Source organism: Eretmochelys imbricata, chromosome 13 (genome assembly GCF_965152235.1).
Source record: "Eretmochelys imbricata isolate rEreImb1 chromosome 13, rEreImb1.hap1, whole genome shotgun sequence".
In the NCBI taxonomy this organism is placed as follows: Eukaryota; Metazoa; Chordata; order Testudines; family Cheloniidae; genus Eretmochelys; species Eretmochelys imbricata.
In genome coordinates this window covers 4,192,656-4,211,052 of record NC_135584.1, presented here as the reverse complement: position 1 = coordinate 4,211,052, position 18,397 = coordinate 4,192,656, and the positions used below count along the sequence as shown (strand labels likewise).

The 18,397-nt window shown below is 52.1% G+C and overlaps 1 protein-coding gene across 3 annotated transcripts in view; it reads right to left on the bottom strand.

The window, feature by feature from the left end:
- Positions 1-426: 426 nt before the first annotated feature.
- The window catches only part of LIME1 (Lck interacting transmembrane adaptor 1), a 28,040-nt gene continuing 10,069 nt past the window's right edge, over positions 427-18,397 (bottom strand). For 2 of the 3 annotated variants that reach the window (XM_077831980.1, XM_077831981.1), the window contains exons 2-6: positions 15,508-15,655; positions 13,194-13,245; positions 10,458-10,545; positions 9,551-10,002; positions 427-3,456 (exon numbers count right to left, since the gene is read on the bottom strand). In XM_077831980.1, coding sequence (XP_077688106.1) covers positions 3,025-3,456; positions 9,551-10,002; positions 10,458-10,545; positions 13,194-13,245; positions 15,508-15,605 — 1,122 coding nt within the window. In that variant the 5' untranslated portion in view covers positions 15,606-15,655 and the 3' untranslated portion in view covers positions 427-3,024. The remainder of the gene's footprint in view (positions 3,457-9,550; positions 10,003-10,457; positions 10,546-13,193; positions 13,246-15,507; positions 15,656-18,397) is intronic. The other variant, XR_013347753.1, reaches the window with a different exon arrangement.

The following is an 18,397-nucleotide window of genomic DNA, read 5'->3' as shown; positions in this document are numbered from 1 at the left end:
GGCCTGAGGCTCTCGGAGTGGCCTGGAGTCCAGAGCTCCCCACTCCCTGCACGGCCTGGTCCCTCCAGCTGTGTTCTGGGTTCAGGTTTGTCACAAAGGGAACCATTGCATGGGGCAAATCTACACCATTTTTAGGCTCTGCAGGGCCACTTGTCGTTACCTTTGCATCCGAGCACTTTGGTAATGCAAACATGCTGGCACACTTGAAATGCCGCCACTGTGTTTATTTGAACCCTGAAGCCATCCTAGTGGACACGACAATAAAGTCTGGGTTGGGTGGGGTTGGTTTGTGTGTTACAATGTGTCAGGAAAAAATACCCCAAAACAAAACCCAACCACAAGCCCGTTTTTTAGGTGAAAGTTTAAAAAGATGTTTGCTCCAGTATAAAAACACTCTCAGCCCTTTAATGATATTATTGTGTTATTATAGCGATAGGAAACTGAAGGGGGCTGCAGGCTTCCTGACCTTCAACAGCCAGCAGGAGACATCTAGAAGAAAAACAGTAATCCCTGAATCTGGTCATCAGTAGACCTCAAAGCACTTTACAAAGGAAATCAATATCATTATCCCCATTTTACAGATGGGGAAACTGAGGCACAGATCAGCGACGGGACTTGCCCATAGTCACCCAGCAGGCCAGTGGAAGAGCCAGAAATAGAACCCACATCTCTTCTGAGTCCCACTTCAGTGCTCTCCTCACTAGGCAACACTGCCTCCCAAAGTTACCTTCCAAACTATCAAAGCAGTGCATGGAGGTTTGTGATTTCTGTTACAGGGTAAGGGCTTTAAAAGGGTGCTACGTTACACAGAAACGCTACATACACAGCACACATTTTGAACAGCACAGCTCGTCAAGCTCTCTGGAACGCAGTCCTCGTCTCCGCTGGGATTCCAGCCAGTGGTGGAAGCCCCCAGGCACGCTTGTCCCGGGCACTGCATGATTTGAACAGTTTCCTTGCAGGTAAGCCGTGCCAGCGGGCAAATCAGAGCCGCATTAGTGCGGCAGCACCAGTGGCTGGAATCCCAGCGGAGACGAGGCCTGGCTTGCTTTCTGGGCAGAAGCACCATTTCTGAGGCGCCATGGGGCAGAGTCCTCAATTCTCTCCTCCTTTGCTGGACTGCGGATTTCCTTACACTGGAAATGCTTCTGTGTAGACGCTCATGACAGCGGGGTGAGTGGTCCTCCCATCAGCGAATTTAATGCACTTCCCCCGAGCGGCGGTAGCGAGCTGACGGAAGAACCCTCTCACTGATCGAGCGCTGTCTACGCCAGGGGCTAGGGTGGTTTTACTACGTTGCGAGGGGATGTGGATCTTTCACGCCCTGAGCGACACAGCTGGGTCGATTTAACTCTTGAGTGTAGACCCAGCCTAAGGCAAGGCAGCTGTAGTGTGTGTGTGTGTGTGTGTGTGTGTGTGTGTCCACCACAAAAGGGTTAATTTGTACACAGCCCTAGTTTCCCCAAGCAGCAAGCACCAGTGTCTGGGGTTCTCAGGGTATTGTCAGCCAGCGTGGGATCCTTGTATTAATACGTTAGTTAGTGAGGAGAGGAGATTCCTAGATCCACATAGGGCAGGCGTTAGCCCTCACTCCAGCTCAGCCCTGCAGTTCTGCAGAAATTCTCTCTCTTAATAAACAGTCCTTAATTTGCTAATTTGTCTCTGGACTCTTCAATATTCCAAGCACTAGATGAGCCAGTTACTCCATGTAACCCGTTAGCGGGGCCCCCAACGATAACTCCCAAGCTTAGCACATGGGCGTTCTGGGCCAGCTGCTCAGCCTCTGTCTGTCTGGCATGCACGGCTCTCGCAGAACAAGCAGTGTACCTGGGGACGCCCCTGACACTGGAGAATCCCAGGGTGGCGTAAGAAGGGCATAGCCGGTTCTCAGCCACCACCAGGGAAGGCTGGCAGCAGGAAGGGCTGTGGCCAAAGTGGCAGTCCCTGGGTACCGTAACAGGACCTGGAGGACCGTTCCTGCTGGTACTGTTTTGGCTAGGGGCTGAAAGGGCCCTGCTCAGCCCAAGGATGGAGGAGGTGTACAGGTGGCTTAGACCCACCCTTTTCCCCCTGCCCCCAGGCCATGCACTGAGCACAAAGCTATCTGGCTCCAAATCTGCTCTACCTGCTGTGCATTCAGCCCCAAATGGCGAGCTCCACCCATTCACTGCACTGCCTCAATTTCCTGTCCTCTCCTTTTGCCGCTCCAGAGCCTATGGCCTGCACCCTCCAGCCTGACTCAGAAGTCTGGCCAACATTTGCCTGGTTTTGCTACCCCTGAACTGTTATAGCCCTGGGCAGCTCAGGCTGATAATGAGAGCTCCAAGAACCTGGATAGGAAACCCTCACCGTCTCAACTGGAACAAACTGGCAATGTTATCCCATTAAATGTGCATTCTCAGGCAATAAAAACCATCCTGTTTCTGGGTATCTCAGTTGCTGCATTGTTAGCCTGCTGGCTGGGACAGATGCAGAAATTCAGAACAACAGGATTAAAATACATATGGGAGAGTCCTCTTTATTAACTCAGCTGCCCCTTTCCTTAACTAGGTTTCTGTGCCCAGCTTCACTGGACCCTGCAGAAAGACTCAGGCAAGAGAGGTACCTGACCTGGGTGTCTGTGCTCCTAGAATGGGCACAGCCCCCAAGCAATGCCAAACTCCAATGGGCACCTATTAGAATTACTCAGTTCTTTTGCCTGTAGTTTTCAGGTCACCATAGGTCCATGTAGCCCAGCGAACTGCCTCAGACAGTGCCCAGCACCAGCTGCTTCAGAAGAAGGTGCAAGGATTTCTGCAGAAGGAGCAATGGGATACCTAGCCCACAGGGAAACTCCCATTAGTGACAGGTTGGCCTGAGACCTGAGGCAGGAGGATTTAGAGCGGGTTGATGTTTTTAGTATTTACCGTTGTGGTGTTGGATGTTCTTGTTGTGCCTCGCCATGTGGCTGAGATCTGAGACAGCTGGAGGTCTCGGTGGAGGAGCACAGATCGTCCCTGGAAGGGGGCAGCTATGCATAAGGGGTTATAAGTCTGTCATGTATATCTCCAACCCATTGGGAGCCGTCAGGGCAGTTGTGGTCCTAGCGCCCCCTTCCCACATTTCGCTGATGCTTTCATACAAGTTCTCAGCAGGGCAGTTCTTGGTAGACTTGTCCCTTTTGTTGGGCTTTTTCCAGTTGACATCTACTGCCTCGTAGGCCGATTCTGGGGCTGGGTTCCTGCTGTGCTCAGTCCAGGATCCAACACTGATAGACTCATAGCAGAGCTCACTGCGTGAGACTTGGCCCGGTGTGGACTGATACCCCGCCCTGACATCTCCAAGATGGGCAGCTGGCCACCCCTGTTCTCCTTGGCCCGTCTCCCCAAGGTCCATTCCTTCAGAGAGGGACAGAGCAGAGCCTTGGTGTTTCTTCTTCTTGCCAGCTTTGCACACCGTCGAGTACATTTCTTCTACCTAGAAAAGAACACCTGCGGTTACTGGGGATTCCTGTACAGCAGTGGGACAACAAAACCTGCCTGTGTATTCCTGCCTGTGACTCACGCTCTGCCCACTTGCTTTATAAAGTCACCAGTCCCACCCACAGAATTAAGGGCATCCAGGCATTTACGCAGCAAAGGTCAATCTAGACCAGGGGGTAACGGAGCCATGAGACAGAAAAGGTCGAGAACAACTGATCTAGACGTAACAGGCCAAATTCAACCCTGGAGCAGCTGAACTGCACCCATTTATGCCAGGCCTGGTTTCGCCCCAAGACCTGGATTTCAAAGAGGCTCTACATCTACCCGACCTGCCAGCAGGATTAGCAGAGGCCCAAAGCACTTCCTAAATCATCAGCCCCTGACCCCTGTAACAGGGGTATTATATCAAGGCACGTTAACTTGAGGGCAATAGCCTAGTACTAATTCAGCAGAAGGCGCGCCCAGCTGCCCGGGGCACCTGAAGCGAGGGTGCGGAAATGGGGGAAGTTGCCTCCATCAGCCCCAGCCCAGATTTGTTACAGGGAATACTGGGCAGCCGTTTCAGTCGCCCTGTTCCTACCCGGGATGATCCTGGGAATTCAGTTCCTTTGATTTGCCTCCCATCCTTCCCTCCGGGGAAACATCTGATCCAAGAGAAACACAAGGAGCCTCCTCCCAGAAGCCTTTAGCCTTGGTGATGGACTGACTCAGCTCCCAATATAAACCCCTGAACAAAATGCCCAGTATTTCTCAGTGCCCACCACAACCCCTCCTAGGAAGGCTCATGGTTTTCCCATTAGGACACCATCTACTGGTGAGGTTTCAGGGTCTAAACTTGGCTAACAACCCCCTTCTCCTTTCACTAACTTCCTCTTCGGGCAAGCCCGCGAAGCTCCGATCCTAGAGGGATCCATTTCAAAGTCTTGTCCTCACCTGCCTCTTGTGATTATTCGTATTCCTCTACTGCAGGAGGGCCTGGCAGCTCCCCTCGTGGATCAGGGCCCCACAGTGCTAGCTGCTGCACAGACGCACACTAAAAAGACAGTCCCTGCCCGTAAAAGCCCATGATCTAGGTTACAGCAAGAGAGCAACGTGCCACAGGGAGATGAGATGAATGGGGCGGGGGGTGACGTAACAGCAAAGTGAGTAAATTATAGCACAAAAAGCCAAGGTCCTGGAACATCCTCTGCCGAGCTGCGGTCAGTGGCAAGTCCTTTGCAGGCATCACGGTAGCAGCACAGAGGGCCGGGGGCTGTCTGCAGTCCAGCCTGACAGCTTCTAGCGAGGAGACTTTGGCACATGGCTCTCCAGGCAGGTGCAGCATCCTCGGTGGAGGGCTGGTGGCTGTGCAACCCCCCCGTGCAGCAACTCAGCCCACGTCTGGCCAATTTAGTCTCACCTTGGGGAGGCGTTTTTCTGACGGGGCTGGGTCTTTGGGACACAGGGTCTGAGCAGGGAGGAGCTCTGCTGCCATGGGGGGGGAGCCTTGCCCGTATAATCGCTTGTGTACGGCCCAGCCCAGCGCTGCACGGCTGGTCTGTGTAGCAATGCACACGATGGCTCGTTACACCTTCAAACTCCACCCGCATGCCCAGGCCCAAGCGAGCTCCTGCACGGGCAGAACAGGCCTCTCTTGGCACCGTTCCCCCAGTGTGGCGTGGCCAAGGGAAGGCCCGCGCCTTGCTAACGGGATAGCGATGCTACAGCGGGGAACGAGCCTCCCAGCCCGGGGAGACAGCCGTGTGCTAGCAAGCTAAAAAGAGCCGGGTGGCAGAGGCTCCGACTAGCCACCTGAAGCTACTCCCTCGGTGCAAGCTCGCGTGGCTAGCCCGCGCTGCTGCCAAAACACCCGCACTGCTCTTTATTAGTGCTCAACATGAGCCCCGCCACCGGCCATCTGTCTACCCAGCTCACATACCCAGAGCTTAAGCCCCGGCACCTTTGGCCCCAAAAGCCAGGGAGTGGGAGCTGCTGTTTATATTGCTATTTAGCTGTGGGGCTCGGCAAGCGAACGTCACTGGCTCTGGATGCTCCCTTGGGAGATAGAGGAGGAGGAGGAGTTGCTGGCACTCACATTCCCCCGCCCCCCCCACCCCCCCCAGCCCCACCGCCCCCGCCGCTGAGGCTTGGGATGGTAACAATCAGCCTTTTGCTTTCTCTGAAGCTGTTAATGCTCTTCTGCCTTCTGGTCCCTGTAAATGCACAACCCTTGCCAGGGCTGGCTGGAGATGCTGCCCTGGACCAGCCAGCAACAGTCCAGGAAACCCCGCCGGACGCTGGAGCCAGAAAGCTGGCGAGACAGGAGGGATTTTAAAAATAACCCAGTGCGGAGACAGAAGGACTGGCAATCTACTGCTGAATTCCCTCTGTCTCTACACGCTTAGTGGCTCGGTTCCTCCAGTTTGGACCATGGTCTGGCTTCTTGCAAACTGAACCGAGCTGGCCTCCCTCCCTCTCTCCTCCTCCTGAGCCACTTTATCCCAGCCCAAGTCACAGGTGTAGCTAGCTGCTCCTCTGGGACCGAGTCTGGAGTCCTCCGCTCTGCAACCAGAGGTCCACCCCCTCCTGTGAAGAAGCCACTTTTACCCATTGGCCCCTCTTGCAGGCTGCACAGTTATGTATGAGACGTCAAACCCTGTGACTCCAGAATTCCTGAGCTCTTAGTTCCGTGGGGGTAAAAGTTCATTGTGTCATTGCCCGGAGCTAACGAGCTTCCCACAGTTCCACCATTGTCTGCAGTGGAAACAATCTACCTGTCTTCTCCCTGCCAGGTTGCTGGGTCTACCCTCTGCTAGCAGCTCTCAGCTGAGCCATGGCCAGGTCAGCGGCCATCATCCCAACTCACCAAGGGGAAGGAGCATTCTCCAGATGGTGCCTGTGCTCTGACAACATAAGGAAGGAGGAGGGAATTGGGCAAGGCTGGAAAAAGGCCTCCTGGATTTCTGATATGTGCAGCCCTATTAGGGGATCCCTTGCCATAACAACAGTCACTGGGCAAGTTCAGCCCTGCTCAAAGTCACCAGCGTTATCCTGGCTTACACCTGCCCTGGCCTTGGCCCGTTCTTTGCAGGGATCGCCCTCTGCAAAAATTCAGACCTGGGGTAAACGGTGGACAAACCAACTGAAGTGAATGGATTTGCCTCTGTCCCAGGGACTGGCTTCTGAGGAGCCAGCCAGCCAGCCAGCCTCCCTGTGACCGGCTCTTACTAGGGAGAGCAAGTTTCACCTGCGCATCGTTAAGTGGACACGTTGCTGAGCTGCAGTTAGTTAGTTAAGGAACACTGGGTTGCAAGGGCTCACAGGTACCAGGCACCTTCCCCCCGGCCACCACGAGGCAGGCCGCCCAGAACAGCTGGAAGTGAGGGGCCAGCAGAACTCGAACCCAGCCCACAGGCACTGTCCACAGAATCCAGCCTGGGGACGATGACTAGTCCCACTGATTGGCCTGACCAAACCATTTAAGCCAGAAGGAGGCACAAGGAGTTGTCCAAGAAACTGAGCGATTTCCCAAGTGGCTACTGCTCCCCAATTCCAGCTCTGACCCCTGGCTTAGAATCTGGCTCTGACCACCCTGGCTCTGACCACTAGATCAAACTGTCCCAGTCCTGACACTGGGCTGTATATAGAGTTATAAAGCGCTCAGTCAGGAGGCCCCAGGACAGAGGAAGCTCCTGGGGAGAGAGAAGCTACTCCCAGTGATGCCACCCTGGAGAGCAGAGGCATCTGCTCAGATCCCCCCCAGAATGCAAAGAGAGAAAACTCCCAAGGAGAAAGACAAAGACAAAGTTGTACAGGGGAGAAGTTACAGAGCTCCAAGCAGTGGAGAGGCCTGGAGACTTAGAGCAGGAAGAGACAGCTTATTTACCTACCATGCTTAATAAACCAGACTCCAGAAGTGGCGCTTTTCACTGTATGCAAGTCTCATTGAACGTACTGAAAGCTTACTAGGGGAAACGGAGGCAGGCAAAACTGTGGTTCAACACTGGGCTGCCAGGGGGCACCTGCGGGATGAGTGCCTGCCGTTACAGCCAGGTCTGAATCCAGCACTTTGACTCAATGAAGCTTACACCCAGCCACCCACCCACCCAGAGCCGGTATTTGTTAAAAAGGTCAAACATATTTCACAAAAATGTCGACAGAAACAAAATGTTTTTTATTTAATTGAAATTTCCCACAATGTGTGTTTATTGGTGAAAAGACTGCCAATTTTCTGTGGATACAAACATCCCCCACTGGTTTCAAGTGGAAAAAGTTTGGGGGAGGAATAAAAACAAGGGGGAAGAGGCTGGGATTTCACCCACAGCTCAGAATGGTTGGCTGAAAAATTTTGATCAAAATTTAAAATTTTTCTTTTGCAAAAAGTTTTATTTTTCTGAAAAACACTTTCATCAACCCCTCCCCCCATCTCACCCCCCTCCACCCCCACCCCAACTTTTTATCGGAAAGACTTTCACCAGCTCTAAGGGCTATGTACACATGCTGATGTGCGCACATGTTTAAGGGAAGTGTTTTCCCTGGGTCATTCCAAGGGGTCTCGCCCTCCCAAACCAATTTTGTATCCCCTCAGCCACCTGTGAAGTTGAATCCCGAGGGCCTGAGCCACGGCTTACCTAAAGCAAAGCAAAGCCTCCTGTTTCCTCCCATCAGCTTTGGATAAGGCCCTGACTGAACTGCCCGATGCCCCACTGATCCCCCAAGGTCAGATCTGCCTTAGGGATTGTGGTGAATCCTTGTACCCTGCTGCACAATTGATCCCCTGCAAGCTCATGGCCTCCTGAACTCAGTTGATAAGCTACTCATCAGCCCGGCAGATGCCCGGTTACAACAGCGAAGACAGGATAAACTGTTTTACTCCCTTCCAGAAGCACAGGCAAAATCCAGCCTAAGCCTAATCCAAATCCAGAGTTAATCCAAACCCCCTCCTTCCCTTCTGACATGTGATTAAGGAAGGTCAGCTCATCAGTACAGACAGGGACTGTTGGCACTCCTAGGAGCAGAGGATTTAATAGACCTAGAACCTTAGTCCAATAGGCATCAGCACCAGCACCAGCCCCATCAAGCTTTGTTTGAGGCGGACCTGGAATCTTCCTGTAAGGAAACCTTCTAAGGGTCATCTTGCAGCTAGTCTGCACCCAGACTCCCCCAAGAATGAAAGCAACACTAACTGGTTAAGTGTGTTCTTTAGTGGGGAAGGGAAGGAGGTGAGAATCTAGTTTAAGGGGGAAAGAAATCAAGGCCCACGTTTTCAGAACGGCATGCACATTTGCACGTGCATTTACTAAGATTGCGCACACAATTCCCAACGCTTGGGCCTTTCACAGGCACAATATTTACAATTCTGGGACCCCAGGCTCTAGTTCCACTTAGAACTTTCTGAAAGCTTAAAAATTTTCCAGAGCTTCTGGCTTCCTTCTTGCGTTCAAGTTCTCTTCCCCCATTCCACAGGGGGGACCCAATCTCCATGACAGTGGGTTTGCAAGTCAATTCTCACCTCCTTCACCTTTCGTTACTAGGAGGTGACGAGTTTGGATGAATATCCTCAAACTCGCTGTTCCCACACTGTTTGCTTCGACTAGTCATTATTCATGGCGAGTAGTCGGCTGCCAAAATCACATTTCTGCTCCTTGATTGAATAACTGAAACATTTCAAATGGAAGGAGCTGACAAATAATGAATAAAATAGGTAGATTCATAAAGTTTAAGGCGAGATCATTTACCCTGAACCTCCTGTATAACAGGGGCCAGAGAATAAAGCACTCTGCTCTTTGGGGCTTGTCAGTCCTTGAGCTCTGAGTTTCTGCAGCTCCCAGCAATGGCCCCCTCTCGGTGCTATCGATAATAAATATACCCTTCCTCCTGACACTCAGGAGGCTGGCAGGATTTGTAACCATTTCCACAGATCTCCCCGGCCACCTGAATCCCCACAAATAAAGAACAATGCGACCCCCTGGATAATGGCAAGCCAAGCTCGGGGCTTCCATTCAGGGCCAGGCAGTGTGTTCCTACTCACCTAGCACCGACACTGCCCGTCTCCCATCCCACAGCACTGTGAGGCTCAGGGTGGGAGGAGGTGATGGATGTTACTGTACCTTCACCACTGGGGGGTTACAGGCAGCTCCTTCCCAGCCTTCTGGGTCCGCAGGCCCCACAAAGGATTCACTCTGTGTCTCGTCCTGGAGCTCTGGCTGGAAATTCTTCTTCGCCTTGCGGACGCAGGCGTACTCAGCCGTCACTGCCTTGTCCGCCTCGCTTAGAGGGGACGCCTCCACTGGGGTTCCCAAGACGGGCATTGGTTGAGGCCCTTCCTGAGTCACGGCCGCACACTCGTACAGCGCCTCCGGGGCTGGTTTCAGCGGGGCTGAGAAGAACAGGTTCGAGTAAGTCTGGTCAGGACTCAGGGCATCAGCCGAAGGGTTGGAATGGGGGATCTGGGGCAGCTCTCGGTGTAGCAGGATGCTGAAGCTCGAGCTATGCGCAGCTCCTTCTCCATCCCCCAAAGACCCTGATGGGTAAAGGAAATCCACGCTGGCTGGTCTTTGGTCTGGGAAGAGAAGAGAAGAGAAGAGAAGGTGCTTAAGGAGTCTGCGCTGGCTCTTGTAGGGGACACTGGCTGGCTCTTTCAATGGACTCACCAAGCAGAGTTAGAAAGATAAGTGTTAATAATACCCTGCCCTTGTCAATACCCCTTCACTGGGAAGCTCATTCACAGCGTGAGCGAGTGTCATTGCTCATGCTAACGAGGATGACTTGCACGTGCAACTACCCCGTGTGGACACGTGTGATCGCAGGAATACACCAGCCATCTAGTAGCAGGCAACGCGGCCCTACCAGAGAGGATGTTGGGAGAACCACTACCCTATCCCTGCAACTGGAAGGCTGCGCTGCTCCTCAGGCATAGACACCATCTCCCTTTGCATCGGCACACTCCCAGCCCCAGAGCCGCCAGATCTCTCTGCACATCAGCTCCAGCTACGGTAGAATTTTACAGCCACTCACGCTCATCCATGTGCTTCACCCTGTTGAGCTCATGCAGTTTGGTGTCAGATTTACTGAGTGATCGGAGCTGCATCTGCCTCAGCAACGACTGCAAAGAAAGGAGGAGACGCACCGGTGAGACTCTCAAGAGCGGCCACACTGGGTCAGACCAAGGGTCCATCTAGCCCAGTGTCTGGACTTCCGACAGTGGCTGGTGCCAGATGCTTCAGAGGGAATGAACAGAACAGGGCAATTTACAGAGTGATCCATCCCATCATCCGGTCCCAGCTTCTGGCAGTCAGAGGCTTAGGAACACCCAGACCATGGGATTGGATCCCCTACCGTCTTAGCTGATAGCCATTGACAGGCCTATCCTCCATCAACTTATCTAATTCTTTTTTTAACCCAATTATACTTTTAGCCTTCACAACAGCCCCTGGCAATGAGTGCCACAGGTTCATTGTGTGCTGTGTGGTGAAGTACTTCCTTTCGCTTGTTTTAAACCTGCCGCCTATTCATTTCATTAGGTGACCCCTGGCTCTTGTCCTACGTGAAGGGGTAAACAACACTTCTTTACTCATTGTCTCCACACCAGTCATGATTGTATAGACCTTGATTCTCTCTCCCCTCAGTCGTCTCTTTTCCAAGTTGAACAGTCCCAGTCTTATTAATCTCTCCTCATATGGAAGCTGATCCACACCCCTAATCAGTTTTGTTGCCCTTCTCTGTATTTTTTCCATATCTAATATCTCTTTTTCAGATGGGGAGCCCAGAACCACACGTAGCATTCGAGGAGTGGGGGTACCGTGGATTTATATCTTGTCATTGCAAAAAGAACAGGAGTACTTGTGGCACCTTAGAGACTAACCAATTTATTTGAGCATGAGCTTTCGTGAGCTACAGCTCACTTCATCGGATGCATACCATGGAAACTGCAGTAGACATTATATACACACAGAGACCATGAAACAATACCCCCTCCCACCCCATTGTCCTGCTGGTAATAGCTTATCTAAAGTGATCATCAAGTTGGGCCATTTCCAGCACAAATCCAGGTTTTCTCACCCTCCGCCCCCCCACACACAAACTCACTCTCCTGCTGGTAATAGCCTATCCAAAGTGACCACTCTCTTCACAATGTGTATGATAATCAAGGTGGGTCATTTCCAGCACAAATCCAGGTTCTCTCACTCCCTCACCCCCCTCCAAAAACCAAACACACAAACTCACTCTCCTGCTGGTAATAGCTTATCAAAAGTGACTCACTTTTGATAAACTAACCCTCCTGCTGGTAATAGCTTATCAAAAGTGACTCACTTTTGATAAGCTATTACCAGCAGGAGAGTGAGTTTGTGTGTTTGGTTTTTGGAGGGGAGTGAGAGAACCTGGATTTGTGCTGGAAATGACCCACCTTGATTATCATACACATTGTGAAGAGAGTGGTCACTTTGGATGGGCTATTACCAGCAGGAGAGTGAGTTTGTGTGGGGGGGGGCGGAGGGTAAGAAAACCTGGATTTGCGCTGGAAATGGCCCAACTTGATGATCACTTTAGATAAGCTATTACCAGCAGGACAGTGGGGTGGGAGGGGGTATTGTTTCATGGTCTCTGTGTGTATATAATGTCTACTGCAGTTTCCACGGTATGCATCCGATGAAGTGAGCTGTAGCTCACGAAAGCTCATGCTCAAATAAATTGGTTAGTCTCTAAGGTGCCACAAGTACTCCTTTTCTTTTTGCAAAGACAGACTAACACAGCTGTTACTCTGAAACCTATCTTGTCATTATGATATTTTTGGTCTTATCTGTCCCTTTCCTAACATTCGGTTTGCTTTTTTGACTGTCGCTGTCCATCGAGCAGATGTTTGCAGAGAACTATCCACAATGACTCCAAGATCTCTGAGTGGTAACAGCTAATTTAGACCCCATTATTTTGTAGGTGTACTTGGGATGATGTTTTCCAGTGTGCAGTACAATTTGCATTTACCAACCCTGCCTGCCATTTGCTTGGCTAGTACCCGTTTTGGGGGATCCCTACAGCCAGGCTGCACTGCCCCAGGCCCTCCCCAAACGGCTCCACCCAGCAAGCCTGCTCCATCCGCCTAGTGCCATGCTGGTGAACTTTACCTTCTGATTTAAGCACCATCCAGCAACAGCTAGGGCTCAGTGCCTTCTCCCTGTCACAAACTATGCTTGGTGGAGGCTGGTCTCTGCTGTGTAACGAGCACTCCAGCCCCCTGCTGCTCGTGTTTTTGAATTAATGCCTGGGAATAAAATAACTCAGCTTTCCAGTGCATCTCTGGACACCAAAATATGCTGCTTCGGCTACAACCTGGCTCCCAGCTCAGCTGGTCCCTCCCAGAGCAGTACCACTGACACCTTTCGACAGGCCGTCCCAATTCCCTTTCCCGCGGGCTGCTCACTCCAGGCAGAGAAGACTCGCTCCACCTTCCACTTTGACAGCTCTTCCCCAGAGGCTTCCAGACAGTCCTCGCGAGGTGCTGAGCACCCCCAGTTCCCACTGAGCCAGGAGAAGGTGCTCAGCACCGTGCAGGATGGGGCTCTAAGACAGCCCATTTCTAGAGCTTTTCCTGCAACAGCTGCTGTCCAGGAGACGGCCATCCTGGCCCTTTCCTAAGGCAGTGCCGCTGGGCTCCCCCTAGGCCACCCATGCTCCCCTGGAGCAGGAGCAGCAGCTCCCGCTGGTTGTTGCGTGACTTTGGGGCCACAAGCTTATCTAGCCAATGTGCACACTTACCACATCTACCAGCTTCACCCCGTCCGGTGGGACCACCTTCCTCCTAGTTTTCCTGCAAGGAGAAGGATTAAGCCAAAGGTTGGATGGTGGTGAAGGATCCACCAGCAAGCATCCTGTGAGAAGAGCTCTCCTGTGGCCTGGAGGGCAACATTTTCAGACGCGACCAGTGTTTCTGGGGGCCCTTGTGGAGAGGCCTCCGACAGGCCCGATTTTCAGCCTGCCCCTGGGAATCAGGCCTCAGTGAGACGTCTCTAGTTGGGCACCCTAAATCACAGGTCACTTTCTAAAGCCTCAGCTTTAACGTATTGTTTCTGTGCAGCACTGGTGAATGCTAATCACCCAAGGAATCTGCTTCTCATGGCTAGCCCAGTGGATCCAGGTGTATTGTATCCAGGGTCTTACACCATGCCCATCACCGTTATATCTAAGGCCACGTTTCCTACTGCAGTACAGTGGTCATGCGGACATTAGGAGCATATACCGAATGCTGGGAATGAGCCTAATGAGAGCACCATCGGCGAGCGCTCTCTGCTTCCTGAGACTACTCAGTGCATCGTGCAGCTGCGCGGATCAGTCAGACGAACACACCACATCCTGCCTGCACGGGCACCAGCTGCAGCATGCCCGTGACCTGGTATCTTGTCGGCACTGCACAGCTCCTAAGCTTGTACAACACGGTGCATCGCATTTGTTCCCGCCTCACTGCACCTGTGCCTGGGAGCCTGCCCGCCACTCAGGATCTATGCCCACGTGCTCCTGTGAGCACGCCCGCCACTCTGAATCCACGCCCACAGCTCTTGTGAGCACGCCCGCCACTCAGGATTCACTGTGCCCATACACCGCTGTGAGTGTCCTGCCTTGTATCTTTCCAGAGCCCCCTCTAGCCAGGCCTGGACACTGTGTGAGGTGGCAAGCCGACTCTCTGTGCTACCTGCAGCACTGCTTTCTCCTGAGGGCAGCTGTCACTTGGCCCCCACTCCCCTGCTCTTTGCCCTGCCTGTCTGGGCTCTCCGACAGCCTGGTGCTGCAGAGCGCCCTGCTGCGCTCGACGTGGGAATCCTGCCCACTCCCTTTATCTTGACAAGACCTTCGACACGCTCAGTTGCATCTAACCCTGATGGAAACCTCAGGGCTCCCTCTTCAAAGGGCCTGGCATCTCCGCAGCTGTGCCGTGCCCTCCTTAGTTTACACACCAGTCTATGGGAAGTGTTTAATGAGGATCCGGTGGGATTGACACATGCCTCCGGGCCCTGGCAGCCTTCCTGGGCTCATGCTGCTGCCAAGGGGCGGAGGGGTGTTGCTAGGATCACTTCCCCCTACATTTCAGACTCCCCTAACCTCCCTGCTCTGAATCTCTATGGTGGCGTAAGGGCCAACTCCTCCTATTAGCCATACCCCACGCCACATGGCATGGTGACACTGGGAGCAATGGCCCAACCCCACCTCCAATGGGCAGCCTTAAGTCTCCCTAGGCCCTTCCCAGGACAACCCTGTCTGGCCTTTAGTTCAAGCCCCGCCTCTGCAAGAAGGGGGATCTTTACTGGTCCCTTGGGTGGGGGGTTTAAGGCAGGTCTCACTGTACTCAGCCAGGACAGATATGTCCAGCCCCCTTTTTATGACAGCGATGGGCAGCTGCTGTGCCAGGCAAGTGCTGGGGCCAGAAGACCAGGCGATGGAGAAGCATGGGGAGAGGCCCAGTCGTAGCTGAGAGCATAGGGCTGATTCTGATCCCATCCCCGCCCTGGGAGCCTAGCTGGGCTTTGTGGCTTGTGGTTTGGGTTGGCTGGAAGAAGCCGCCAGTTTGGGAGATACCAGCCTCTCCCTAGCCTGTGACTCATCTGTTTGCAGCCAGTGCAGCGCTGGCTTGGAGCTTTGTTCCTGCTTTGATGCTGGGGAACAAACCTGGCAGGGATAGTCCTTGGTGGAGGGGAGAGGAGTGAAGCAGGAGGGTGGGAGCTTTTGGAATCTAGTTGCATGTCTGCAGCAGGGGGTTTCAGGCAACTGAAATCCAGGCACTGGGGTCCTCACACTCCTGCACTGCTGAGCAACAGGGATAGGTGGGTATCCACACAGCATCAGCATCAGCTAAGCTCCCCCAGCCTTGCCCCAGCATGCACGGCTCCATGGTTGGTTGGTTGCATTTGAGGGACAGAGGGACGGGGTGGGGGAGAGGGGCTGACATACAGACTGCCACTACTTAAGCCAAAGGAGATCCATGTATGAATTAACCCTTCCAAGACCCATGCAAAACTCCTGAGGTTTGTTCTACCCTGACGCGTGGTTTACACTGTGAGAGGGAGGCTCAGACATGTACCTTCTGCAGGCAGCACACAGGGCTGAGAGGAAGACCAGGACACCGAGCAATGCCAGTCCCAGGGCGGCAGTGAAGGAGGGCGGATGGGGCCCAGCCATCCTTTCACCACGATCTGGAGCCACTTCAGAAATCCACTTCACGCAGAGCTCTGCAGGAAGAGAACATTGGTAATTAGTGCACCCGAAGGAGAATGCAGAGGGCAACGCCATCTAATGTCCCCATCTCAGGCTGGGGCAGGCATGGGATCACGCCAGCGAGGGAAGTAATAGTGTCGTGCTTAAAAATTTTATTAAAGCTAAAGTTAAAAAAATTATAGACTACGTAAGTTGGGAAAACAGTGTCTGTACATCTGGGTGTACTGCTTAGATTATCCACAAATATAAAGTTAGTTTTTAAAAGTCATATCATATATAGAGTACATAATCAGCAATAACCCAAGTTTAGGTGAACAGATTTAACAATACAGTTTAAATATTAGAATCTGAATACTCGGGTACATCACTCATGAGAAGTTGTACAGAGATTTGGTTGTGGAAAGCAAAGATGTATCCATGAGTGGAGATTGTCCCTCAGTAATTGAGAATTCGGTAGGTTGTCTGTTTAGAGCCAGGTCTGAGCATGATGCCAGACCCCACCTACTCCTGTCCTCCTGTCTATCCCAAGCACAAAGCACCATAACAAGCAGTTGGTTGGCATGTCTGGAGTTTACAGCAATGTATCCACACGCAGTAGCCCAGCCCAGGATTCAGGCACCGATTGGCCCAGTGGGTCGCATCACCTGAGCCAAGAGTTTCAGGTGAATGCAGCTACAATAGCATCTTCCCAGCGTGGATGGGGAGCCACAATCCTTGCAGCCGATCTCCTGCTCCTCCTACCTCCGCTTCCCAAAGCGCCACCTCTCCCGCTGCAGCTACTGTAAGTTAGGAAGTTTAATTCAACAGCATAGACATGGAGTCCAACAAAAACGGATCAAACCCCAGCACAGAGCGCAGCTCCACCCTGGAGGTAGGTACTAGCCATTCAATAGCTACCTATAGGATCTGCCTCGTGAATTACACTTCGGCAACCTGCATCTAGCTTGTCCTGCCAATGAAGTCTCCTAGAACTGAACTGCTGAAATTCGTATGGATTTGCCACCAGGGGGAGCCAATAAGGAAGAAAAAGCAGACGTCGTCAATGGACGCTTTGAGCCAAAGCATTCCTGGGGGCTGCCACTGTCTCAGATCTGGCCCAATTTCCCCTTTTCCTAGACAAATGCTGAATGGCTGGAGTAAAGAGATCTCCCTCCTTGCTGAGTTTCTGGGGCTCCAGGGCTGTATCCTGTACGTACTCTATCTCAAGTGTCCTTTCGGGCAGAGTGGGCCGTGAGCCTGTGATCTCCCAGGTAGAGGTGTTTTGGGGAATGGATGCGGTTCCTCCCCTGGAAGGCAGAGTTGCAGCTCAGCAAGAGGGCACCCTCTTCCTTACTGCTGCTTTGCACCAAGCCATGGGAGAATCCTACGCGGCTGTTCCTGGCACAGCCCAGCCAGGTGGATTCCGGCATCGCTAATTCTCACCGTTCTATCACAAGTCTGCCTCAAGTTGGTGCTTTTCTTGAAGCCCCAGCTCCTGGGGGCATCACGTTATTAGGTGCCAATTGCAGCTTCCATTTAAAAGAAAAAGTTCCTAGCCCTAGAAACGCTCAAGAACTTGACTCAAGTGCTCCCTAAAGACTCAAACAGCACGAGGCCAAGAAAAAGGACCCCAAATGACAAGATTTTGAAAAATCTTGTCATTTTTAAGCCACTCTTATGATCTCTGGGGGCCTGACACCTGATCTTCAAATACTTGGGGCTGCCAGTACTAGGATTCCAACTATAAGCCAGGGGGTCTAATGATTCCGGGGCCAAGTGGGCGTGACAACACTGAATTCTGGAGCCGTGGCACTTTGTCCTGGAGCCAGCTCGATGCTGGAGTAATGGCACCTGCTTGGAAGAAAGGAAGGGAGGAAAAAGAAGAGAAAAAGATGGGAGCCCAGCGCACGAGACTGCATTTGAACTCTGACCCACCTAATGCAGTAGAATCAGAAAGGGAGGTGGAGGGAAAGTTTCAATCTAGCCCATCAGCAGGTTCTTAACAGAGCAAGCACAGGGGTGAGGTAGGGATAAGGAGGTTTTAGTACCGTTATATAAGGCACTGGTGAGACCTCACCTGGAGTACTGTGTGCAGTTCTGGTCTCCCATGTTTAAGAAGGATGAATTCAAACTGGAACAGGTACAGAGAAGGGCTACTAGGATGATCCGAGGAATGGAAAACTTGTCTTATGAAAGGAGACTCAGGGAGCTTGGCTTGTTTAGCCTAACTAAAAGAAGGCTGAGGGGAGATATGATTGCCCTCTATAAATATATCAGAGGGATAAATACCAGAGAGGGAGAGGAATTATTTAAACTCAGTACCAATGTGGACACAAGAACAAATGGATATAAACTGGCCACTAGGAAATTTAGATTAGAAATTAGACGAAGGTTTCTAACCATCAGAGGAGTGAAGTTTTGGAATAGCCTTCCGAGGGAAGTAGTGGGGGCAAAAGATCTATCTTGCTTTAAGATTAAACTCGATAAGTTTATGGAGGAGATGGTATGATGGGATAACATGGTTTTGGTAATTAAATATTCACGGTAAATAGGCCCAATGGCCTGTGATGGGTTTTAGATGGGGTAAGATCCAAGTTACCTGGGAAAGAATTTTCTGGGAAAGAATTTTCTGTAGTATCTGGCTGATGAATCTTGCCCATATGCTCAGGGTTTAGCTGATCGCCATATTTGGGGTCGGGAAGGAATTTTCCTCCAGGGCAGATTGGAAGAGGCCCTGGAGGTTTTTCGCCTTCCTCTGTAGCATGGGGCACGGGTCA